Source organism: Camelus dromedarius, chromosome 9 (assembly GCF_036321535.1).
Source record: "Camelus dromedarius isolate mCamDro1 chromosome 9, mCamDro1.pat, whole genome shotgun sequence".
Classification (NCBI taxonomy): Eukaryota; Metazoa; Chordata; class Mammalia; order Artiodactyla; family Camelidae; genus Camelus; species Camelus dromedarius.
Window position 1 is genome coordinate 77,737,355 of NC_087444.1, and position 24,911 is coordinate 77,762,265.

The following is a 24,911-nucleotide window of genomic DNA, read 5'->3' on the forward strand; positions in this document are numbered from 1 at the left end:
ATCCAGTGGTGCAGGAGTATCTCGGGTTCCTTGAACCCACATCCCAGGGCCCAAGGTCTGAGCAACAGGAGTCTTAAACTGTCTTCTTTTATTTGTTTATATTTGCAATATGAAACAGAAGCTCGGCACGAACACACACACACTCACGTCAGCCTGGGGAGAGGGAGCTGGGACAAGGTCACTTGGCAGCTGGGCTGGACCCCAGACCCTAAGGAGTAGGAGGGGGACCCCAGCCAGACCCTCGCCGAAGCCCCGCCCCAGGGACTATAGGAGATGGGGGGTGGGGCTCGGCAACTGCATCAGGGCCCTGTGGGAATGTCACCGGGGAGGCCCCTGGGACCAGGGCCCCGGGGTCCCACAGAGCTGGCTGGGCCGGGTGGAGGGTCTTTTAGCTCCCAGCCTGGGTCAAAGTGCAGGGTCCAGGGTGAGAGGGTTTGGGCAAAGGCACGACCCCCACTCGGGCCCTCCCCCAAGGTGGACCTGAGCTGAAAGGCCGAGTGTGGGTGTGGGCGTCTGCACCCGAGAGTGGGGGGCACGGCAGGAGGGGAGGGTGGTGGCAACCTCAGGACCCCCACCACAGCAGTCCCAGTGGGACAGGGTGCAGGTCCAAGCTGCCTCCCGCCCAGCCCTGCTTCTTCTGGCTCTCTGGCCACCCACTCTCTCCTCCCTCAATATATATATATATAATATATAATATAGGTCTCTTTCTCCTTCAACTCTCCTCTCTATTCGATTCTATCTTTATTCTAGGAGACAATACTCCGAAATTTCTTTTCTCAGTGCAAATGGGGGTGGATCGGGGCCTGTCTCCCTGGCACCAGCCTCCCGGGAGTCCAGAGAGGGCATAGAGTGGGTGGGGTGGGGATGGGGTGATGGGGCATCAGGGCCATCATGGGATCTGCCCTGCCCCCACCCGGGCAGGGTCCACGTGGAGTATGGAGGATTTGGCCGCCACCACTGGAACCAGGCAGTTACCTGGGAACCAAGAGGGAGACCTGTGTGAGGAGCCCAATGCCCCGGCCCACCCAGGCCCAGCCCACCCGCAGCCCCCAGCCCCCACCACTCACTGGGAGCCCGGGGACGCCGGCCCTCCTGGGGCAGAGCCGTTGGGCATCAAGAGCGGCTCGAGGTCCAGGGCACTGCTGGGGGAGAGGGACACGGGAAGAGTCAGTGCCTCCCCCAATGAACACCAGCTGCCCCGCGGCATTGCACCACACTCACCTCTGGCTTCGGGGGAGCCCCAAAGGCTCTGGGCTCTTCTCCCCACCTGTGGTCTGGGGGGACTGGTGGGCCCCGGAGGCTGGGACAGAGGTAGCAGGGTCTCTGGTTGCACTGTGGAGGCATCTGAAGGTTACCTACTGTCCCCGACACCCTGCAGTCACCCTTAGGCCCAGGTGTGTAAGCCAGGGAAGGACTGCACAGCTCGAGGGCATCTCTCATATTCAGAGAACCCTGTGTCAAGGTCAGCTGGGACACACACAGACTCCACACATGCCCTGCCCTCTTCTGACCCTGCTGGAAGCCCTCCCACCCACGATCCTCTCTGGTGACCAGTGTGAGCACAGGCGCAGCCCTAGACCTCCAGCTGCCTTGAGGCTCTGGGGCAGTGGCACAGAAGAGGGGTGGGGCGTCCTGCAGGAGCCACGTGGAGTGGCCCTGAGACAGGGAGGACCCAGGGGCCAGGCTCTACCCACCTCCCCTACTTGGCCCCCGGCAGCTACTCCCAGCCAGTTACCTGTCCAAGGAGCTGGGGACGGAGTGTGTCCCTCTGAGGGTAGCCTGGAGGTCCCCGACACTGATCAAGGCCTGGCAAGGGGCTGTGCAGAGAAGAAGGGCCCAGAGACGTGAGACTCAGTGAGCTTCAGGCCAGCCATGCTCCTCAGGACAGGTATGCACCAGGCCAGGGCACAAGGGCGGGGGGGGCGGGGGGGCTCACCCAAGGGCTCTGCTACTTTGCTGCCGTCTGTGGCTTCCTGAGGTGCTGGGGGAGGGGCGGGGTCCTGAGACCTAGCAGGTAAGAACAGGAGCCCGAGGGCGGATGGGATTGGCACTGGAGCCTAAGGCAACGAGGACCCAGGAGCCCACCTTCCTCGCCAGCCTCACCTGAGCTGCAGGGCACTGGGGGCCACAGGGCCAGCTGGGCTCGAGGCAGGGAGGTCCAGGGGCATGCCGTGGGCGCCCTGTGGGGCGGGGGGCCCAGAATGCGGCTCCTTCTCCCTGCAGTTTTGGGGGCCGGTCGGGGCATCCATAGGCACTGGGTCAAATGTGGCTGTCCAACCGGGACCTGGCAGGGGAGAGCAGGGAGGGGTGAGCACAGCAGGCAGGCAGCCTGTGTGCACCCAACCACGCCCCACCCTGCATATTCACCCACCCGGAGGCTGGGGGCAAGGGCTGGGGTAGGAGGGGGGCCCGGCCCCACCACGAGCCGCCCGGCCATCACCATCCTCGTCCTCCTCCTCGTCGTCGTCCTCTTCCTCCTCACTGTCTGTGCTGCCTCTGCTCCTGCCCCAGGAACTGCCGGTCAGTCAGCCAGCCACTGTGCTGGGCAGGGGGAATGCTCCCATCCCATCCTCCTGAACCCCCAGGGCTGGCCTCAAGCAAAGGTCTTGAGGGAATCAAAGGGGTGGAAGGGAGGGAGCAGTGGAGAGGCCACGGGACTGTGCCCCGGGTGTGCGAAGATGCCTAGAGAGTCCCACTCCCAATACGGGAAGGCAGGTGGGAACCCGAGCACCCTCGGGGGAGAGCGAGGCCACCAGCACAAGGGCGGAGAGGCCCACGCAGCCCTCAGCAGGAGCGGCCGGCCCTCTCAGGGAAGGCTGACTCTGCGCTCCTCCTCCACGACAGACTCGGGTGGACTTTCATCACCGCCGTGTCTTCGGCTGAAAGCAATGTCCTGCAGCACAGCTGCTCCAAACAGAACGGCCGAGTGCTGGTGACTCGAGACAATGGAGAAGGTCTGGCCAGCCTATGCATCCAACAGGGAACCGCTAAGCAAACTTGGAGGTTCCCAAGATGCTGAATGCACGCTGTGGCTCCACAGTCCCCAGCAGCCAGGACCAGAAGCGGCTCGTCTGCACACAGTGAAAGCGAGCTAGACACTCAGCAGACGGGGCGGAGGGAGATTCCCGAGCCTGGAAACCTGGGAGGGTATCTCCAGAACCTGCCAGCCATGCCACACTCAACGGGGGAGACCTGATGTCCCCCAGATCAGGAACATAACTCAGGGGCCTGCTCCTCCCGCTTGGACAGGAGAAAGCAAAACTATCTCTAATTGTAGAAAGTGTGATTTTGTACACAGAAACCTAATGAATCCTCTAAAACTGTTAGAACAAGCAAATTTTGCAAGGATGCAGGAAACAAGATCAACATACAAAAGGCTACTGTATTTTTATACACTTGAGACAATTTCAAAACGACTTTGACAGGACAATTTCACTCAGAATTGCATCAGAAAGAACAAAACGCTTAGGAATAAACTTAACAAAAGCAGCAGAAAACTTACACTCTGAAAACCACAAAACACCATTAAAAGTAATAAAGACCTAAATAAACGGAAACACATCCTCTATTTAGCAACTGGGAGGTGAAATATTGTTAAAATGGCAACACTCCGCGAACAGACCTATAGATTCAAGGCAATCCCTCTCAGAATCCCAGCTGGTGTCTTCACTGAAGGACAAACTCATTCTAAAATTCACCCTGAATCTCAAAGGACCCCAAATGATCAATACGACTTGCAAAAGAACAAAGCTGGGGACGCTCACACTTCCAATTTCAGAACTCACTACAACCTAACAGTAATCAAGACAGGGTAGCCCCGCCATGGACAGACACACAATAAACCTTTGCACCTACAGTCAAAAGATTTTTGACAAAGGTTCCAGGACCATGCAGTGGGGAGTCTTCACCAGGTGATGCTGGGACACTGGCATTCCTGCACACAAACAAATGAGGCTGGCCCCCTACCTCACACCACATACAAGGAACCAGCCCAAGGTGGATCAAACACCGAAATGTTAAGAGCTGACGCTACAAAACTCTCAGAAGGAAACACGGATGAATCAGGACCTTTGACTTCTCAATGACACACTTAAGTGCAAACCAACTTGGCAGTCACACAGTGACACACCCAGCAGATGACAATGACAAACCACCACACCTACCAGAGGTATGGGCATCACACACAGAACAAAAAAAGGCAAAATCTACAGGGCAAGAGATCAGGACTGTGTTCCTCTTAGAAACGCCAGAGGCCAGGAAGGGCATCCGGGTACAGGGATGGTTCCACTCCCTTCTCTGGACGTCAGCAAAGGGGTGTCCACGTGGCCGGACACTTAGGATCCGTGTACTTGTCTGTATGCTGGTCACACATCAATTAAGATCACTCTAATCCTCAGGTCAGAAGCCACGGGGGTCAAGCTGCAGGCCCTGAGTCGGTATTCACACTGGCAAGTCTTTGCTGCCTGAGTGCATTTAGTGACTCTGGGGCCAGCCAGTACGAGTTAAAAATAAAGTACTGATTACTGACCCGCAAGCTGGGACTGAGGGAGGGACGACCATCCTCTCTCACTTCACCGGAATGAGGGGGAAGAGAGCTGACAGGACACCTCACCACCCTTTTTGGAACACCTAGGTGAGAGCTACCGCAGGGGAGAGCAGAGTGGAGGGAAGGGTTGGGGGGGTGGAGATACTGGTTCCAAGCACACTTGGACCAAGCTGTACCTGAAGGACCTGCCTATAGTTGCAGCCACACACAAGCCATTAGCCTATTCCTTTCGTAGCTGAACTCAATCTGGGTTGGGTTTCTATCACTCCAAACTGAAAGCATCCCAACTAACACACACAACACTCTAATTCCCCCTGGCTGGTGAAGACCACTTCCCATGGGCCCTGCAGCCTTGCTGTGCCAGGCTTGGGGTTCTGGAGAGGACTCACCGCACGCCTGGGGGCTGGCCCAGGCGGGCCCCCCTGGCCAGCTGGCTGCCCTGCCAGGTGCCATCCTCCCCGTCGGACTCCCCAGAGCCCTGGCCTTCCTCCTCGTCCTCCTCGTCCTCGTCGTCATCAAACTGCTGGATCCGGTCCTTGTAGCATATCTCCAGGAGGTTGGCGTTGGGCTGCGGGCAGGGGCAGGAGGGTGAGGCGCTGACCGCCCGCAGCCCCTGCCAGCATCCAGGGTCGGGGAGGCACTCACGTTGTCGTCGTCGGCATTGAGGGAGAAGGTGATGTTGGCTGTCTTGTCAAAAGGCGCGCTGCGGGAGAAGCACGGGGCAGTGAGGGGCCGCCGCCGCCCTCCCCTCGCTGGATGCCACCCGCTCGGCCCTGTGCCTGCGAGTACATCTCCTCGATAAAACCGATCTGCAACCCCAATCAGCCCTTGCAGCTCGCTCCGCGGCATGCATGCGTGCAGAGTGGAGAGCAGCGAGTTGCCTGACCTGCACGGCCCCAGCCGCGCGAGGTTCCACACAAAGGCCCCTGAATCTGTTTTCTCCGCTGTAAAATAAAGGACACAGAACCCAGATGGATGAGTTGTTTTTAGGGTCTGAGATCATAACCTGGGCGGGATATTTATTTACAGGCACACACTTCCTCCCGGGTGACAGCTCAGTGTTCACAGTGACTTTACTGGACACAGCCTGACACAGGTCACACCAAAGCACACCCCTGGCCCCAAGAGGGTCAGTCTGGAGCTGAAATAAAACCGCTCCTGTGTGGACCCTAGGACGCAAGGGTGGTAGAAGCACCGTCTCCTCATCTCTAACCTCAGGCCTTTCAGTGTCAGCATCCGCCTCCACCACTCAATTCTTTCAGAAAGCCTCACAGAAGTGGAATTAAATCCACGCATGTTAAATATTGACACAAATTGTGGAAAGAGATCTGTCAATTCAAACTCCCACCCACAGAGGATGCAACGTTAACAGCCTCCTACTCGTTTTGTATGCAACTTCACCCCGTTTCTCCTGGGGCATCCTCCTCCTCCTGTTCTGTGGAAAGAGCACCTGGCGGCCCGGGCCCGCCTCGGGACTATCCCAGGCTATCACTTGTCTCGCCGACTCCGGAAGTTGGTTAACAATTCCCGAGTGCTGACTCGTCAAAGCCATGGTCCAAGCACGAGCCGGACGCACGCCCACCAGAAAGGCAGGCACTCTTGCCCCTGTCACGGGAGAGGGGGCAGCCCGCGGGCACAGCGGGCCGGGCAGAGCAGGCAGCCTTGGTAGCACCTTCAGCCCTGAGATTATGAAGACGTTCACCCACTTTGCCCTCTAGAAGGCTTCAAGTGTGTAGCTCGGATTTTTTTTTTCACATTTAACGTTTTCAACCTCACTGGAATTTATCCTGACAGAAGAGGTAACACAGTTTCATCCCCAAAGGGCAGCCAGCCACACCAAGGCCATGCACTAAGTGTCTCTGTCCCCCCAGGACAGGGGGCGTCTTCTCCAGCGCCCCTACCGCCGCACACCGTGCCAGGCAGAGCAACAGCAGACGCTGCATCCTCAGCTCTTCATCCCAGGGGTCCTCGGTCTGACTGTGGCTACCACAGACCACAGCTGACCCTCTCACAGTGACCAGTGAGTGCCCTGGGCTGTGTGACAGTGCTGAGACTCTGTCTCCCTAGCTATAGATGGGTTCCTGAGCCCCAAGTGGGTGGTCACAGCATGTAACTGGGTAACACCCAGAGGTACCTGTGACCAAACTGACAACATGGACAAGGCCAGCTGCCTGGCCCCCACGAGTAGCCCGAGGGGCCCACCGGGCCTTTCTCTGTCACCACCCAACTCAGGACTGCCTCCACAGCATGCCCTCTGGTGGCTGTTCCACTTTCCCTCAGGTGTCACAGACTCACCCTCACAGTAACATACCCTCCTCCGCTCTGACAGCACTGGCTGTGCCACTCACAGAGCATGCCCAGGGCCCAACACGCGTCCACGGGCTGCTCTGCTCCCACCCTGCCCAGGGCTTCCCACAGACTCACACACCACCAGCCCTGCCTGTTGCTGCCACAAGGCTGCTCGTGAAACTTATAAAACACTAAAAATTATAGTTTCCTCAGATGTCTGCGGCAGAAAATTCAGACAATAAAAACAGTTCATGACAGCAACGTCAGAGATAATCAGTATCAAAGCTTTGTACAATACATAATCAGGATTGGTCACTGGATAAAAACACCCCACCCATCACCCTAAGGCGTCTGGAGGGGAGGGGCAGACCCGCTGTGACTGGGGGCTGTGGCTCTGTGCAGCCCCTGTCCGCACAGCTGCCCCGTGCCCTACACACCTCCCCACAGCCCACTCCTCAAGAAGCCAGGCAGTTGAGACGAGGCCCGAGGCTGGGCAGCAGGGAGCACGCACAAAGGACAGCAGGGGAGCGCATCACAGGGAGCCTCCCGCCCTCCGCCCCCTCCCCGCCAGCCCCGCCTGTCACTGGCCTTGCACATGGAGGGAGCACACTCACTTCACGCTCTCCTCCTGCTCCCCAAACTCCTCATCGTTGAAGCCAAAGTGGTCGATGAAGGCTGAGGTCATGCGCTGCATCTGGAAGTCCATGAAAGCCTGCGGGGGGTGGGGGCGCATCAGGGCCAGGGCGAGGGGGAGGGGGCAGAGCAGGGCCGGGGGGAGGGGGAGCAGAGCAGGGCTGGCCCGGCCCCCCACCTGCTGCAGCACCGCCTCCTCCGGGAAGCTGAACTCCTTGAGCCTGTCATCCTCATCGTCGCTGGAGGAGTGCAAGTGGTGCGTGTTCACCTGGGACAGAGGGCGGGCAGGGGGTCAGCGACTCGGGTGGCCGCGCTGGGCCAAGAAGACAATCAGCGAGGGCTGTAGTGGGTGAGCGCAGGCGCAGTGGGCTCACCAGATCCACCATGTTCTTCTTGTTGGTCTCCGCCAGGGGTCCGGACACGAAGGCCTCCCACCGCTCCTGCTGCTCTGCTGGCAGCTCTGCTCAGTGGGAAGGGGCAGCCGTGAGGACGAGAGGCCCTGGCCCCCACCTGCCCCTGCCCCACCCCAGCCCCACCCCAGCCCCAGTCCTCACCCTTCAGCAGCTGCCCCAGCTGCTCGGCGTTGGGCCCCTTCTCCAAGTTCTGCACCAGGGCGTTGGCCACTCTCGTCAGGTGGCCCATGTAGCCTTTCCGAGGGCCCCCGGCGGACCTGGCAAGAGGGAGGCCACAGCTGGACACAGGCCCACCGCGCCCGCCCCGCCCCCTGGGAAAGCTGGGACACTCACTGCACGCGGTCGTTCTCCTCCCAGGATGTCAGGATGCGCTCCACCAGGCAGCAACGCTGCAGCAGCTGTGGGGGAGCAGTGAGGGTGCGGGTGGGCCAGGCTGCACCCCGCCCCCCGGCTCTGCACCCCAGCCTCTCCCCTGCGAGAAGTGCACAGCACGCATGTGCACAAGTCTCCTCCTCTGCTCACCCAGAAACCCACTCAGTCTAGACAGCAAATCCCAGAGTTACTCTGCCTGCCTCCCACTCCTGCTTGTCCAAACACAATACGCCACAGTGGACAGGAGCCGAGAGGCCCTGGACTACATCCAAGGAGGCACTCCCCATATCACAGTGGCCATCACCCTGGGAGCGTCCTTCCCGGTCTCCCAAGACACCTGCTGCCTCATGAAGTCACCACGTCCACTCACCTCCCGCACGTCACCCTCTATTTTCCTAGGACCCAAGGATAAGGCTCACCCCCAGCCCCCAGCACATGAATGGCCTGGCTGCACAACAGGCGAGGGGCAGACCTGGGGCAGAGCCCACCCCTGGGGATTGAGGGGGGACCCGGGAGCCCCAGCTCACATGTTTCACAACAGGGTTCTGAGCAGGTGTGTCAGAGCTGCTGTCAGAAGGAGGCCCGGAGCTCAGCATCGTACTCACACACACCTCCACTTGGGCATGCAAGAAGTTGTTGAACACGTAGTGGAAGAAGAGGTCCTGGGATGAGGGGCACAGGCTGGTTCTGAGTGGCCCCTGCCTCTAATCCCCTCCCCCAGCTCGGAGCCTCCTCCACCCCCGGCCCCTCCAGTACCAGCATGGTGTTGGGCACGTCCAGTGCCAGGAGCTCCTGGGTCAAAGCTGCGTCATTAGCGCTCAGGGCGCTGGCCAGCAGCTTGACCACATGTAGCCGCATGTTGCCCAGTGGCGGGGCCAGGCTGCCCCACGTCGTGCGCAGCGGCTCAAGCTGCAGGAGTAGAGGTGGCTCAGTTCCTGCCCCAGTGCTGCCCGAACCAAGCGGCCGCCCTTCCTGCCACCCTTCCCCTGCCCACCTGGCCCACCTTGGGTGGCTCCAGCAGGAGCTGGTGGAAGTGGCCAAGCCGCGGGCGCAGGGCATGCAGGGTTCCCACACTGGACGAGGCGCTGTCCAGGGTTGCCTGGGCCAGGAGCTCCAGCTGCCCGTCCACACTGCTGAAGAAGTTGTTCATGGTCACGGACTCGGACCTGCAGCAGGGACAGTGGAGGGCAGAGTGAACTGCCCAGATGGCCTGTGCACGTGCATGTGCACACGTGCGAATGTATGGAGCACGCCTGGGAGGTAATGAGAAGCTGCTCCCCTTGGGAGCCCAGATCCCAAAGGCCAGCTTGAAGCTACAGGCAGTCTACTCAGTCTGTTTCCTCTACTGTCAGACGGGAATGAAGGACTCCACTCTGGGACCCTAGCGACCACCAGGAAGGGGACACCACTCATGGAGGCTGTGTCCCTGCAACCCTCAACCCTTGAGCAGGATGGCGGGGCTCCGAGGGGTCGCAGAGCTCACCTGGGCCTCCTGGGCTCCAGCAGCGTCAGCAGCACCTGGATTCCGCTCACGATGACGGACTGGCTCTGCTCCCCCTCCAGCATGTTGCTCAGGAGCTGCTCAATCGTCTCCTGCCTAGGGCAGGGGCAGGCAGACATCAGGGAGAAAGGCCCCCAGGACTGTTCCCCGCCCCACCCCTGGGCACCACCCGCAGACCCACTTCTCCAGGGTGGCCAATAGCTGGTCAGGCTCCAGGCTGTCCTGTGCTTGGATCATCTGCTCCCGGCTCAGGCGGATAATGTCGCACAGGGACTGGGATGCATTGGAATGTTGCTGTGGAGGGAGAGAGAACTGAGGACCCTGGCCCAGCCCTGGAGTCGGGAAGTCCCACAAGCTGAAGGGCACCTACTCTTGAGGACAGAGAGTCACAGAGACACAGGGACACAAATGCCGAGAGAGAGAACACGAGGCACTAAACGCTGGAAAGGGAGAGACAGCAGAAAGGAAGGGAAACCAAGGAAGGCTTCCTGGAAAAGGAAACACCCACACAAACCCCACACCATCCCCAGTAGCGAAAGAGGGGAACCACCCAGGGGTCCACCAACTGAAGAATGGATAAGCAACCGTGGTCTATCCACACAGCGAAACGTTTCTCAGCCTAAGAAAAGTATGAAACACTGACACTACAACTTGGATGAACACAAACAACTTGGTACTAAGGCAAAGACGCCAGTCACGGAAGACCTTCTATCACGTGATCCATTTACATGAAATGTCCAGAAGAGGCAAACCCAAAGACAGAAAGCAGCCTGGTGGTTGCTGGAGGCTGGGAGGGGAAGGGGGAATAGAACCTAATGGGTATAGGGTTTCCTTTCTGGAGTGATGAAAAAGATTCTAAAATCGACACGGTGAGGGCTGCATAACCCTGTGAATACTCTAAAAGCCACTGATTTTTTAATGGGTGAGTTTTATAATCGGTGAGTTGTATGGTATTCATTTTATGTCTCAAAATAGTTGTTGCAAAGTGAACAAATACAAGGAGGAGCAGGAGCAGAGCTCTGAGTCTCACCAACAGGCAGCTGCCAGGGCCCACCCACACAAACCCTCGATCCACGCAGACACAGCCAGGCCACGGGTCGCACAGCAGAGCCCCTCACAGGTGCCCACCGCCTGGCTCACAGCAGATGCCCCTCGTCCCTTGGCCACAAAGGCCCGGACAGTCATCACTTCCCCAGGCCAGGTGCTGACCTGGTGCCTGGTGCTGACTACCTGCGCCTGTAGCCCTCCACTCTGAAAGCCAGTGGGCTGGGGGACAGGTGCAAGGCCCCTGGGTAGCTTCTCTGAAGGACAGGCAGGGCTGGTCCAGGCGCAAGACAGGAAGAGCCGCCAGGGCACAGAGCCAGCAACAGAGGGAATGGGGGGCGGGTGTCCCAGGAAGGGCAGCAGTGAGGGGCCAAGGCCAGAGGACCTTCTTCAGACCCCAGACCCCTCAAATGATGGGGCCAAGCTCCTGGTTCCTGAGAAATGTCCCATGTGTGTAAACTCCTTTTCTGTTCTCAGCAGGTGCCCCCTCCCCACATACATGGCTCCAAAGGCTCCCTGTTCTCATCCCCTGGTTTAAGGAAGGAGTTGGGGGTGGACAAAGTTGGTGCAGAGAGGAGACTGGGAACACCAGGTGGTTGGGCTGCACTCACATTGTCGTCCTTGGACGGGTGGATCTGCTCAATGAGCCGCTGGATGATCTTCTCCTCGTTCAGCCACTGTGGTGAGAAGGAGGGGCTGTGCTCACTGACCCCACCCACAGCCACCCCGCCCCCGGCCCCGCCTCACCAGCCTGCACTCCAGGCAGCCAGCACTCACGGTGACCACGTCATGCCTCAGCTGCGGCCGCTCCACGCAGGTGAGGAGCCTCAGCAGGAGGTCCATGATGGCGGAGGTGCCGATGTGCTGCAGCAGCAGGTCCACAAAGTCGTCCTTCTTCCGCAGGAAGGACACAAGCTGGGGACACAGGGACCCAGCACGTCAGCGCAGGACCCTGAACCCACGCCTGCCCACCTGCCCATCCCAGGGCCCCTGGCACCTGGTCCGTCTTGCGGTTGATGAGGACGCCCATGACCTTGCTGAAGAAGCTGGCCAGCAGCGGGTTGAGGCTGCCACTGCTCTGCAGGAAGCCGTAGAGCCGGTGCAGGAGGGATTCGTCCGCACCCAGGGCATCGTTGATCTGGGGCACATCTGACGTCAGGATCTCGCAGGCCACGCTGGGATACCTGTCACACCCAGAAAGGGCTGGGGAGGGCATGGTGGGGGCGGAGGCCAAGACCCTGCCTCCCAGTTGGAGCCCACCCATGCTCCTCACGCTCCAAGGCAGCATCCAGCCTCCTGAGCCTGGAGCCCACCCTCTACCAACATCTGTCTTTCCACCCCTGACCTTCCAGTCTGTCCCAGGTCAGGCCCCAGTGACCTCTGTATGATCTAACTTCATCCCCAAGATACCTTCACACAGGGAGAGGGCAGCTCTGCCCAGTGTACCACCCAGGGCCTCAGGTGACCACAACATGCTCCAGGTTGGCCCCGTAAACTGTAGGGGCCCTGAGAAGTGGGTTCCTTGGAACAAGATAGGGACCCCAGGGGCAGCCCGACACACATGTCAGAATGGCAGCTCCCTGTTACTGTGAGCCAGAGCCCAGTCCATGGGGCCCCTGGACGTTCTAGTTTGGTGGGCAGGGGGACAGAAAGGTTGGATGGACAGAGCGAAGGAGGGAGAAGACACACATGGGGTTGGGAAACTGACAAGATGGACCTCGGGAGGCATGGGGGACACTCTGCTGGCCCCACCAGAGGTCCCCACTGTGCACCAGGCCCCACAGTAAGCAGCTAGCACCACCTTACCCAACCTCCACTTTACAAAGGGCAAAGGGGGACAGAGCACTCTCTCCCAGTCTGGCTCAAGGCCTCGGGGACAGAAGATGCAGCACTCGTGAGGACCATGTGCATGTCTTTAGTGTGAGGGGCTGGACAGAGGGCAACATCAGGGAACCAGGAGGCGGACAGGAAGGGCTGTCCAGGACAGACTGAGCAGGGCCCAAGGGCAGTAGCGACCTAGGCAGACAGAAGCCCCCTGCTACGGAGACAATTCCCTGCCTGGCACACCTGAGGACCCCAGGGTGGGAGTGAAGGGCAGAGGAGCCCGCAGCAGCAGGCACGGACATGCCCTAGCCTGGCACCGTGTTGGACACTGGGGACGTGGGGTGGGAGAGGCCTCATGCTGTCCACACTCCACAGAGAGAGCAAATATCCAACTGAATAAAACCTCGGGAAGTAAAATGCAGGTAGGCTGTGGGCCAATGACACAGGCTGCCCAAATGCTGTTCATGGCTGGGAGGACTCTCAGGTTTGCCCTGCCCATCCCTCCACCTGGGAGACATCTGGGATGTCTTGTAATAAAAACGGTGTCCCGCCACTGGGGACCGACAGGGCAAGGCTCACTTGTAGCGCAGCCGCTCCTCGCCGCTGGCCGGCGGCTCCTGGGTGACCCAGGCCACCATGGCCTGCAGGTGCGGAGGCTGCAGCAGGAAGTCCAGCAGCTTGCGGTTGACAACCTTGCACTCCTGCAGCACGTCCTCCTCATCCAGCAGCTCCGGCAGGCTCAGGTCATCCCGCTCCAGCAGTGTGTCCAGGTGTGAGCTCGTGTGCAGGTCAAACTTCCAAAACATGGCGCCCTGCAGGTAGGGGCTGTCACACACGGGCTCCGACTGCACCTGCCACCCTCCACCTCTCAGCACCTGTCACCTAGATGACCAGGACAGCCTGCAAGGGCCAACCTGCAGGTGACTATCCTGCCTACTGTGCAGCCCCCACCAGGCCCGGTGAAGACCCCTGGCTGTGACCACACCCAGGGCCCACAGAAAACAGCCTGACACTGTGCAGAGCCACCACAATCCTGTCCCCACAAGGCCTGTGTCCACTGCCCCCATATCTGGGCTGGAACTGTGTTCATCCTGGAACCTCTGGCATCAGACTCGCTTCAATCTTATTTACTCAACAAATTAAGACGCCATCCAGCTGAGCAATCTCCATGCTGTGTGCAGGGTGCGAGGCGGTGGCAAAGGGAAAGAAGTCTGTGGCTATTGCCTGGACACTACAAACACACACGCACGCACGCACACGCACCTCCATACCCAGTGCCAAGACAGGAAGAGGAAAACTTCAAAGGGAGGGGGTGGCAGCTCCCAGAATAGCCACTGACCAGAGCCCAAAGCAACCAGGATGGGGAACCACCTCAGCAGGGAGGACAGCAAGGCCAGTGTCCTCTACCTGGAAGATGGCAGCTCGTTGGCCAGCACTGGAGATCCCGCATGCCGGCTGTGGCCCACCTGGCCTTAGGAGCATCTCGGGGGGAGCACTCACTAGGAACCAGGTGGGTCCAAGCCCCTGATGAGCATGGACTGGGCCGTTCCTCTGTAGAGGTCTACAGGCCCCCAGCCTAAACCATACAGTGGAGACCCACCCCGAGCTCCCAGGCCACTTGACGTCCACTCCTCATGTCCACTGTGCCTATGGCCCTCTGAGGGGCTGTGGTCACCCCACTATATGGCAGGCAACCCACACGCAGGTGAGCTGGGGCCCCCGAGCATCGCGCAGGTGCTGACCACAGCTCACACTCCTCATCTGCCTCGTGAAGACCACCTTAGGCACAGGCCAAGAAAGACTGAGTGGTCGCAGTGCCCATGCTGGGCACCTCCCAGACCCGTGTGCCAGTCCCTCTCCTACAAAGCCCTGCCCCAGGCATCCCAATCATGGAAAGCACGCCAGCCACAGACGGGGCACCAGCCCAGGGAAGAAAGATGCTCAACTCAGGAAGCAGCTGGAGCTGAAAGCCAGGGTGGAGACAGAGGGTACACACGGCTAGAGGCAGGCAACTGGTCTTCTGACCCTCAGTTCCTTCAAGATGCTGCCAGCACCCAGCTCTCCCTTCCAGCTTCCTCAGGAGCCTCACTTATCTCCTCCCTGCCCCCAGGGTGACTCCTCACTGACCAGGAACAAGTGGCTCTAAATCTGCAACAATCCTGCCAAGAGTCATGCCAGTTCCTAAGCCCTGGCTGACTATGGTTGAAGATGGAGTGGAGGAGCCATGACCTTGGAAGATGGCAGCCAACGCCGGCCCCAGGCAGGCAGTAGACGTGGGGGCACCTGAGAGCCCCCCGTCCCACAGGCCTCACGGGTCCTGTCCAACAGCACTCAGGGACTTGCCCCCTTAGCCCTGCAGCCCACTCCCATTTAGGATGCTTTCCTGAAACACAAACTTGAACATCTGTTTGTTCCCCCAGGATGCCCTGAGATGGCTCCGAGCTCAAGACCCCAAGGGCCCCTGACCGCCTCCCAGCTGCCGTCCACCCAGGACCTCCTGTCCCCCCAGTACTCACAGTTCTCCCTGAATCTGCACACCAGGCTCCCTCACACCTGCCGACACCATGCGTCGACCGAGGCCAGGCCACCTCCCCTGGTGCCACCCTCTCCCCAAGGAAGCTCTGGCCTGGCTCCTCACACGTCACCCCAGGACTGCCATTTTGGGGTGCATCTCCTTCACAGCCTGCAGCCCCCAAGAAGGCCCTGTGTGACACCGCTGCCCCAGCACCATACCAGTCATTCAGGCACCTGGATCTGTGGGAACGGGGCCAGTCCATGGCCAACATGCCAGACACACAAGGCGGACAAACCGTGCTGACTGCACCTGACACCATTCTCAGCCCATTATCTCCTCCGACTCTCACGACCGCCCCAAGGAAGAAATGGACAGCCTCAAGGTTTGGGTGCTGGTGAACTGTGGAGTGGGCACCCAAGCCCCAGAAGGTAATTTCTAAGGGTGCAGAGGCCTCGGCCCATTCACTGGAGGCCAGCCACCAGCAATAAGTGCGTACAGAACAAGGGGGTGAGCTCAGGCCCAGGTCTGCACCAGCGCTGGCTCCACCCTGCCTACAGTCTTCCCTAGCCCAGCACTTACCAGCCAACACCTCCAGGCAGCTGAAGGCCAGCTCCTTCCTGGCCCTTGGGGGCCTTAACAGGACACCAGGTTCCAAGTCTAGCATTTACTCAGTAGAGGCCTCTGCCTTCAGGGAGGAAGGTTGGGCCCAGGCCTCCCACACACACACCCCCATCACTTGCTGACTGTGACATTCAGCTTTTGGGGGGCCACCAGAAATCCAGAGGCTTCCCCGGATCCTCCCCATCCAGATCCCGGCACTGGAGACCCTCCCTCCAAAACATAATTAACACCCACACCTTCTCTCAACCTGCAGGGCCACCACCCCAACCAGGCCCCACGGTCTCTCCCAGCCTCCCTGCACCTCTCTACACCCCGTTCCACAGGCAGACAGATGGAGCTCACTGAAAGGAAAAATCTGACTCCATCTCGTCTGTGCTCAGGACCTCCCCAGCTTCCCACTGCCCGCTTACAATACCTCTAAGCCCCGCCCTGGCTGACCGCTACTCCCGCCTCCCTCACACACGGCCCTCACCTGCTCTGACCACCCTGCCCTCTCTTCTGTTTCCAGAACACATCAAGACTGGGCTCCCCTCAGGACTTCGCTCTTGCTGCCTCACCCGGCTGGGGTGTCCCAATAACTGGGTTTCCTGCCAAGCATTTATCTCCCAGAAGGGCTGGAGCAGTCCCTCAGCCCCAACTCTACCCACCAGCCATGGGACACGTGTCCAGACCTGTACAGCACTTAATGCTGCATGTGCCCTGTGGGACAACGGACAACACAGAGAACCCTCCCTGCTGGGCTGAGCACCCTGGACAGCACCTCGGACAGAGCCTGGCATGCCATGTGTGCTCAGCAAAGTCAAGTGGAAGACACCCACTGCCATCCGCAAACCATGAAGCTTTCCCAAGGACGCTGCCCCTGAACCCGGAGGCTGACACACCTGTCAGGGCATCTGTATAGGGAGTCGCTCCCACTCTGCTCCCCCCAGCCACACTCAGGGGCACCGGGTAGGGTGGGGAGGGGAGGAAGGAGCATGGACGGAACCAGGGGCTAAGTGTGTGTCCCTGTGTTTGAGTGAGGACCCTTGCTCCAAAAGGAAGTGAGACCCACCCCGACTCCGCAAGTGCCCAGAGACCCTCCTCTGCACAGGGCAACTCCCCACTTCTGCCAGATCCCAGGCCCCTGAGGGACCTCCCACCATCCTCTCCACTCGATGACGAGCCTGTGACAGGGCTCACACCACAGGTGAGAAAACTATGGCTCATGGAAGGTGACTCCCCAGCCACCAGGTTCCACAGCAGGCCTGGGCAGGTTTCCTGAGCTGGGTGGACCTGGGACCAGAATCACCTCAAGAGGCAGCTGCTGCCTGGACCCACAGAGACCACCACCTATTCCTACTTCGCAGACTTTCGTGCAAGGGTAAGTAAGGAGATTCGAGTTTAAAAGGCCGCCCTGGCAGTGTGAACGAAGCCAGGCATCAAAGACCACATGTCACATATTTCCATTTACGCAAAGCGTCCAGAAGAGGCAAATCCATAGAGACAGAAAGCAGATTAATGGTTTTCAGGAGCTGGGGGGCAGAAAGGTGAGCAATGACTGCTTGTGGGTGTGGGGTTTTCTTTCGGGAAAACAATGCTCTAAAAGGAAAAAAAGTTCTTAAATCAATTGTATACAATTTTATTTGTCAATTATACTTCAATTTAAAAAATCCATTGTCGTGACTGATGGTTGCACAACTTTGAAAACAGACTAGAAACTGTTGAACTGTGCACTTTAAATAGATGAGTCGTACACAGCATATGAATTATGTATCAACAGAAAACCGTTACCAAAAACACACAAAACCAAAGCTGCCTGAGGCTGCTGTGACAGGGCCAGGCCTGGGCCTTGCTCTGCTTCCAAGACACCCCGAGCTGACAAACAGCCAGGCTCCAACCCTCCAACCCGGGTGCACGCCCAGGTCCCCCCTCCCCGCCCTCACCACCCACGTGGTCTCTGAGCTCAGCAGGTGCCCCATGACTAGGTGCAGCACTGCTATTAATCCCGTTTGACAGAGGAGGGCATGGGGCCTGCAGGGACGGACCACAGCACAACGGGACTCAGCGCCCTGCCCTCCGGATTGGAGGAGGAAACTCTCACGGTTGAGGCCTACCCACCCACTTCCAAAGCACCTGGGCAGAGGGCACAGGCTATGCACCCCCGCCCCAACCCTCCCTGTCTGCCTTGGACAGCAGGTCGGGCTTCCCTTCCAAAGCTGGCTTGCCAGAGAACTGAGTGTGGCGGGGAGGGCTGGGGGCCCCTGCCACAAGGCAGCAGGGTGTGAGGGGCCTGCAGAGCGCGGACTCTAGAGGGATCAGAAACCAGGTAGCCCCTGAACGTCTCAGAACCTCAGGTCCCTCGGAAAATCAGAGGAGGCTGCAAGGATCAGATGCAGTTGAGTGGCAGTTCTACAAACATCAGTTCTCGAGGTCTGCACAGAATGAAATGCAGACAGAGAACTGGAAAAAAGAAAACACACAAAAAAGAGAAAGAGAATACTTCCCCGCCACAAACTCTTAACTCACTCTAGCCTCAAGTCCTGGCAGTCAGTCCCACCTTCCCACTTAATGGAACTTCCAGACAGGAGAGGTGGGTTTCATTCTCAGTCTCTAAGGGGGCGAACCTGGGCGGGCACGTGGCACCCCAACGCCTCACTTCCTCATCTGTGAAATGGGAGCACCGCCATAAGGAAGGGCCATGTTGTAAGAACAGCCAGGTCAGGCCGTAGGCCTCACACAGCAGGTGCTAAGCAAAGGTTGGCCCTCCCTATCTGTCCCTGAAGCCAGGCTGAAGCCCCGACACTTCTGAGTAGGAGGGAAGGAGCAGCCACCACCCAGGGTGATGGCGTTAAAAACAGAAGACCCAGGAAAGATGCCCCTTTTGCCTGAGTAAGAGAGCTCACTCAAATATTCTGGCGGGCGCCACACACCCCGCTGCCCCCACTCTTTGCAACTTGTAGCAAACTTCAAGAAAACGGAAGTGACTACCACTGGTTTTTAGCGACCGTTTGAAAACCATGACTCTGGCTGCTAACGGAAGAAGGGGAAACTAAATGAGAAAGGAAGCCATTAAAAACGAAAACTACCTACCCGCCCCGCCATCGTCCCGTCCTTCACCCCCTCCGCCAGCTCTGCACCACCACCTCGGGTTTCTTGCTTTGCTGCATTGTCCTCAGGCTTCCGACACCAGCTGACCCCCTCAGGAGGCTTCTAGCCCCTGACCCTGCCCGGGCTCAGATGGGGCCCAACTGCAGCTCCCACAGAGCATCCCCACTGCCACTGCTGCTGCCACCGTCTGTTCCCCGCCTGCGAGGGAGCCTGTGGGCTGATCCTTTATCTGCCACCCCTTCCTCGCCCTCCCTGGCCCTGAAGCACCCGGAAGTGGATGTCAAGTGTGCAGAGCCCTCTGTGAGGGCCTCGGGGCAGCCACCTGAGATGCCCTAGGCTCAGCAGGGGTTCTAGCATTGGGAGAGGCCATCTACGGCCTGCTGACGCTGCTGCCCTCAGCCACCACAGGCCCACAGGCCACTTGAATGAGACACAGGCCAGGAGGGGAGAACCCACTGCTGGCTGGCCAGCCTCCAGCCCTTGCAGGACCCAGCAGGTCAGAGGACAGCAAGACCACTGCCTTCTAAATCCCCACGAGCCACAGCCAGCTCTCAGCCAAATCTGAAAAGCAGGGTGGGGGGCTTCCGATTCCAGGAACGGGACAATGGTAATGGCAGAACCCAACACGTACCCAGCAAGGTAAGTGGCAGGACACCCGTATGGAAGTAGGGGTGACTGAGGCCAGAGAAGGAGAGGGACTTGGCCAAGGCCACACGAGATATGAGGGGCTGGGACTTTCTCTTCCCGGGAAAGCGGGGCAGGGGGCAGTTAGGGGCACCACTTCCCTTCTAACCCCAGAACACACTCTCCCAGGGGAGGTGGCAGCTCTGGTCCAACCCCAGGGGATGGAGTAATTAGGAAACAGAAGAGAACTGGACACCTAGCCAAGCACTGAGGAGGGGCCTGAAAGCTCACATCCTGGGCCATCTCCTGGATTGGTCACAGGTTCAAAGGGGACAAGGAAAAATGCAATGAATATATTTTGAAACAGCCCTTGGAAAACAGAGGGATGTGTGAGTGTTATAGGGTGATCCAAAGTCAGAAAGGCCTGGGTTCCAATCTTGCCTCTCCAAACTCCAATCTCTGTGGCCTTAGACCAGGGACCTAACCCCATTGAGCCTCAGTCTCTCTCCTGAGAGACACCTCACGGTCACTGTAAGACTGCACTTCCTCTGGAAGAGCCACAAAGCCGATGTTCAGAGGCAAAACGGTGGTTCAGCCTGGAAAGGAGGGTGTGTCCCCACCCCCCAGGCGCTGAGCCTGCCCAAGAGCTGAGCAGGAGCCCAGGGATGTGGGGAAGGCTTCTCATTTTCACCAAGGCGTCCAGGCCTCTCACCTCACCTCTTGCTGCAACCCGCATGGCACACAACACTCCCGCCACACCTGACTGCTCCTCTGCGCCCTCGCCTCTGCCCTGGCTCGGCTGCTCCCTCTGCCTTCCCTCCAACTCTTCGGGCCTGACTAGCCAGCTCCTTCTGGGTCCTTCAGGCTTCAGCGCAGACACCACTTCCTCCAGGAAGCCTCCCCTGACTGCGTGAGGGGCCTGCTCCACACTTCCACAGCTTCCGTGGTCATACTATGACAGCATCTGAGCGCTCGGTGACAGGACTTGCCTGTTCGGTCACCTGCCTCCCGCAGCAAGATGCCAATTTCCCAGTTCGTAGCATAAGGTCAGGCCCACTGCTAGAGCTACTTCTCAAATTAATGAAAACTGGAGTCCTGAGGTGAAGGTGACCAGCTAAGGTCACTTGGCCATGGATCCTGAAAAAACACTAGGTGGGTGGCTGGGTGGGCTGGGGGTAAGATTCTCCCCTACTGGAAAGAAACAGGAGGTATCCCACCAAAAGTAACTACCAAAAACACAAGAGTAAATAAAAACACACAGCTCACAACACAGAGCTGCTCACGGTAGCAACAGAACAAGTAAGCCACAGCTATACATAACATCCAAGCAAGAGGGCAGGGTTTTTCCACCACCGTACTGCTGACAACTGGGGCGGGAAAACACCCTTGCGGTGGGCCACTGTGGGGGGCCGTCCTCTGCATCGGAGGATGCTGAGAAGCGCCCGCGGCCTCCATCCCCTCGATGCCTGCCAGTAGCAGCCCCCAAACTGTGACAACTAAAAGTGTCTCCCACCATTAGTAAATGTCCCCTGGGGATACAACCTCCCCCCTCCCTGGGCGGCCTGCTGAAAACCACTGCAATAGATAATCCTAAACCAAATAATAACCCTAAAAGCCTCGGATCCTGAGGTACTTCCTGTGCCCTGCCCTCTGCTGCAGACGTCTACACGCTGAATCCCCAGACCTCCCTGTGAGGAAAGCACTGCTGTCAGCGCCACTTACACCCTGCTGAAGTTTTTACAACTCTGAAGACCGTCCCACACCTGACAACACATCTTCCTTTCCAGAAACATCTGCCTTTCAGGCTGGTGTTACTAGTAACGGCTGTGTCCTCAGCACAGATGTACAGGTCCGTGACACAGTGAGCAAGAATGACCCTAACCAGGTCGCGTTCAAGGGCCTGGACAAGCAGCCCCACCAAGGAGCCCGCCCCTCCCTCCCAGCACATCTGCACTCCAGGCGCGAAGACTCCTCCTGGGTTCCCACCTTCACATATTGGCACGTGCTGTTCCTTCCACCCGGAAGGCCCTTCTTCCCACTCTCCATCTGTCAACTCCTACTCATCCTTCCTAGACAGAAAAAGCCACCCGCTGAGCCAGTCTCACCAGTCTCTCCGCTCTGTGGCCTCCCGCAAAGCGCTGGGTTACCTCTATCACTACACCAGCAATTGTGACTGTCCTGCTCTGCCTTTGTCTCCCCAGGGCAGGGCCTGAGGCTGGTGCCTCCCTCCCTCCCTCCCTCTGTGCCCAGCACCAGCCTCCCCACCCTGCCCTCAGCCGACCTCATCTCACAGATGGGGGATCGAGAGGTGGCTGCTCCACATTAGGCTGGCTCCCTATCCTCCTCACAGCAGAGGCAGCGGGGCAGGAGAGCCCCGGTCAGGGTGAAGAGAAAGCCCCACTACTCTGGCCTCCTGAGCCCGAGAGTGACAGTTACAGAAGTGGTGGAGTCTAGGATGCAGGCGGCGGGAAGGAGAGGGTGAGGCAGAGACAGGGAGGGTGAGGGGTGTCCTGGGGAGGCGGCCAGAGGAGTAAGAGAGTGGGGGTGGAGTCCTAGGGGTAAGGGGGGGTCAGAGGGGGAAGCCACTATGAGCCTGAAAGGGGAAGGAGGGGTGGGCTGAAGAGGAAGAGACCAGGAGAATCGGAGGGGCTGGGGGAGACTAAGAGATGAGAGGGGGGTTGAGGGGGAAACTAAGAGACGAGAGGGGCTGAGGGAGTAGAGACTAAGAGACTCGGGGGGCTGGGAGAAGAGACTAGGAGACTCGGAGGGGCTGAGAAGAAGAGACTGGGGTAGAGAGGAGCTCCCACGTAGGAGGGGAAGAGTCCGAAAAAGACGGGGTGAAGAAACTCGAGGGGAGCCTGGGCGGGGCTCTCGTGGGAGGGGAGGGTCCCGGGGAGGCCCGCTCACCTGCGCAGGGGGGCGGCGGCGGCTCCTCGCACTCTGGGCTCATCGGGGCGCCCCCCCCGCCCCGCCGCCGGCGGCTCCGGCCCCTGCTCAGGGGCCCGGTATGTGGAGGCGGGGGCGGCGGCGGGGGTCGCGCGCTGGCGCCTGGGCTCGCGCACGCGCTCTCGGGCCTGTGGGGGGCCCTTGCGCGCCGAGTTCCAGAGTTCGGGGGTCAGCGCCGGCTGGGAGGCGGCGGGAGTCCGGGACCCGCAGGCGAGGCGGCTGAGAGAGGCTGGCGGGGTCGCGAGGCCCGCGCAGGCCCTCAGCCGGGAAGTCGCCCCGGTTTCCCCGGCCCGGTCCGGCGCCCCGCGGGAAAGCAAAGGCCAGTCAGGGAAGACGTCCTACTCCGCAGTCCGAACAGGCCACAGTGCTGAGCAACGGCCGACGGAAGCCGAGGCCCACTTCCTCCACCGTCCCCTTCCCCAAACCGGCGCTGTCCCCGGGCTTTCCAGTCCACTTCAGGGCCTCCGACGCCCGGCTCCGTCCGCCACTATCCCACAATCCCCCTAGCGCAGGGGCACGCAGGAGGCCCCGCCCTCCCGCCGCCGTCTCGGTGCGCAGGTGTGCTGAGGCCGCACGCCCGGGCCCTGCAGCGCGCGTGCGCGCTGGGCCAGCCGCTGCGGACCCCGCCCAGCCAGAATACCTCCGCCGCAAGTGCGCTTGCGCAGGTTTGTGCCAATGGTCCCTCCCGGAATAAACCCAATGCGCAGGCCCCACTGCATACTCGGGCAGCTTTTTTCTGCGATTCCGTTCCAAAGTCCACAGAATGTCCTGCTCCAGGATTTCTTTCCCCTCGCTCCGTTTGGAAATCCGCTTGCTATCCTGTCTCCTCCAATCATATTCCTGTTTTGGCTCCAGGATCAGCTCCGGGGGAGTCCATCCCGGGTTTTCTCAACCAAGGCCAGGCGCTTTTGTCCCGCCGCGTTCTTTCTCGACGCCTTACTTCTCGGTGCCTCCGGCTGACTTAAGTCCCACTTCTAGGCCTGTACTGAGGCCGTGTCGTTACTATTGCCAGTTGCTGCACAAAATCCTCTAACAGCATGGACTGAACAGACAGAACCCTGTTGGAAGGGTTCTCCTAGACTGTGTATCCGTGATCATGAAGGCCCCATCTGGCTCTGAGCCTCAGAGTCTCCGTGCCCATGTCACAGGCCCACTGTAAGGGTCAGCGCTGAGTGTGTGTAAGGACTTAGCATTATTTCTTTTTAACCGGCAGACTTACCTTTTTCATTTCAGGAACGTTTTATTGTTCCAGTTCTCTATTTCAAGGATGTCTGTTATGCTTTTGTCCTTCACATCCGTTAGCTTCTTTCTAGTTGCTTTATTCTTTGTCATATCCACCTGTATTCACTGATTATCACATGTCAGTAATTTGATTTTACAGCCGTGTCTCTTCTGGTCCTTGCCATTTCCAGTGTATCTCTTGCATGTGATACTTTTTGGTCCTTGTATCAGTTAGCTACTGCTGAGTGACAGGCAACCACAACCTATCATGTTCACAGCTTAGAGCTGCATGTGTGAAGTTTGGCGGGACTGTTCTGTTTCCCATGTTTTTTATACTCTGGGCACCAGTGGACATCACAGGGCACCATCTCAGAAGAAAAGACAAAAGCACCTCAGACCAAGACCAGTTGTGTTAGCACATTTCAAGTCTCAGGTTGCCTCATTGGCTACCATCCATTGGTCAAACCAAGTCACATGGTCAAGCCCAAAGTCATGGGGCAGACAGCTACACCCCACCACCATGGAGTGAGAAAGTGTACTTCTCTCATGGAGGTGGGATGAGAGAGTGCCAAAATGCAGAACCATCTAACTTATTAATTACCACAGTCCTCAGTTTGTTTCTTTAGGTTTAACAGTCTTTGTCATCTTTGAGGTCTTGTTTTTAAATGGACCCAGGTTCCTATTCTTATAGTTTAAAGCGGTAGTGAGACACTTTCTTCTGTTCCTTGAGTCATCTTCTAGGTCAGGTTCTTTCATTGTTTATGCAGCATTTTGCTTGCTTTTTTCCCCAGTACGATCGCATGGTTGCCACACTGTTCTAACACATAAGCTCAGGCACTGGGCTTTAAGCACCAAATGGAACCTGAGAAGCTGACAAGGTCGATCTCCTAGAACCTGGAAAAGCTACAGAGGCTTTAAGGACTGAAGTCTTGTCAGAGCACACAGGTAGACGATGCTGTTATTTGTATTAGAATTGGAAGGAGCTTCTTAAACTGTTTGGTGAGAACACTCATTCCTCACGTTTTCACATGGAGAAACTCCTATTGCTGACTGTCTTTCCTGGCCTCTCCACCCCTTCCAGGGGCTGAGGAATGACTTAGTGGAACGGATGGGCCTCGTGGCTTAGCCCCCCAGCTCTCTCTCCTCTCAAAACCAGCCTGCCCACTGTTCCAGCCTGCTGCCTGCACCCAAGGGGAAGGACTGTGCATGTCCAGTACTGCCTGTGACCAGGCACACAAGCATGTCTAATGCTGGGCTGACGTGTCAGCAAGACGA

The 24,911-nt window shown here is 58.7% G+C and overlaps 1 protein-coding gene across 13 annotated transcripts; it reads right to left on the reverse strand.

Annotated features, from left to right (window-relative positions):
* Window positions 1-73: 73 nt before the first annotated feature.
* PPP6R1 (protein phosphatase 6 regulatory subunit 1) lies at window positions 74-22,950 on the reverse strand. Of its 13 annotated transcripts, none has more exons than XM_064489700.1 (24): window positions 22,377-22,950; window positions 13,202-13,434; window positions 11,796-11,982; window positions 11,576-11,713; window positions 11,410-11,475; window positions 9,936-10,048; window positions 9,737-9,850; window positions 9,248-9,419; window positions 9,010-9,162; window positions 8,781-8,915; window positions 8,215-8,279; window positions 8,023-8,138; window positions 7,843-7,928; window positions 7,647-7,736; window positions 7,450-7,547; window positions 5,192-5,249; window positions 4,936-5,114; window positions 2,372-2,502; window positions 2,104-2,284; window positions 1,937-2,007; window positions 1,736-1,817; window positions 1,222-1,332; window positions 1,068-1,142; window positions 74-975 (listed from the first exon to the last, which is right to left on the reverse strand). In XM_064489700.1, the coding sequence occupies exons 2-24, from the start codon at window positions 13,426-13,428 to the stop codon at window positions 972-974; spliced, it is 2,652 nt and encodes an 883-aa protein (XP_064345770.1). In that variant the 5' UTR covers window positions 13,429-13,434; window positions 22,377-22,950; the 3' UTR covers window positions 74-971. The 13 variants fall into 13 exon arrangements, 12 of the variants coding, with proteins under 12 accessions (XP_064345770.1, XP_064345772.1, XP_064345766.1 ...); XM_064489702.1 differs by lacking the exon at window positions 22,377-22,950 and adding an exon at window positions 20,187-20,411; XM_064489696.1 differs by lacking the exon at window positions 22,377-22,950 and adding an exon at window positions 18,881-19,064 and having other exon boundaries at window positions 2,372-2,496.
* Window positions 22,951-24,911: the final 1,961 nt, after the last annotated feature.

Excerpts from the sequence above, each read along its gene's own strand:
- PPP6R1 (XM_064489693.1), bottom strand. The coding sequence starts at position 18,904 with ATGCAGCAAAGCAAGAAACCCGAG. Across the intron at positions 10,049-11,409 it reads ACCCGTCCAAGGACGACAAT|CAACATTCCAATGCATCCCA; the intron begins GTGAGTGCAGCC and ends CTCCCTCCACAG. Across the intron at positions 7,548-7,646 it reads AGGAGGCGGTGCTGCAGCAG|GCTTTCATGGACTTCCAGAT; the intron begins GTGGGGGGCCGG and ends CACCCCCCGCAG.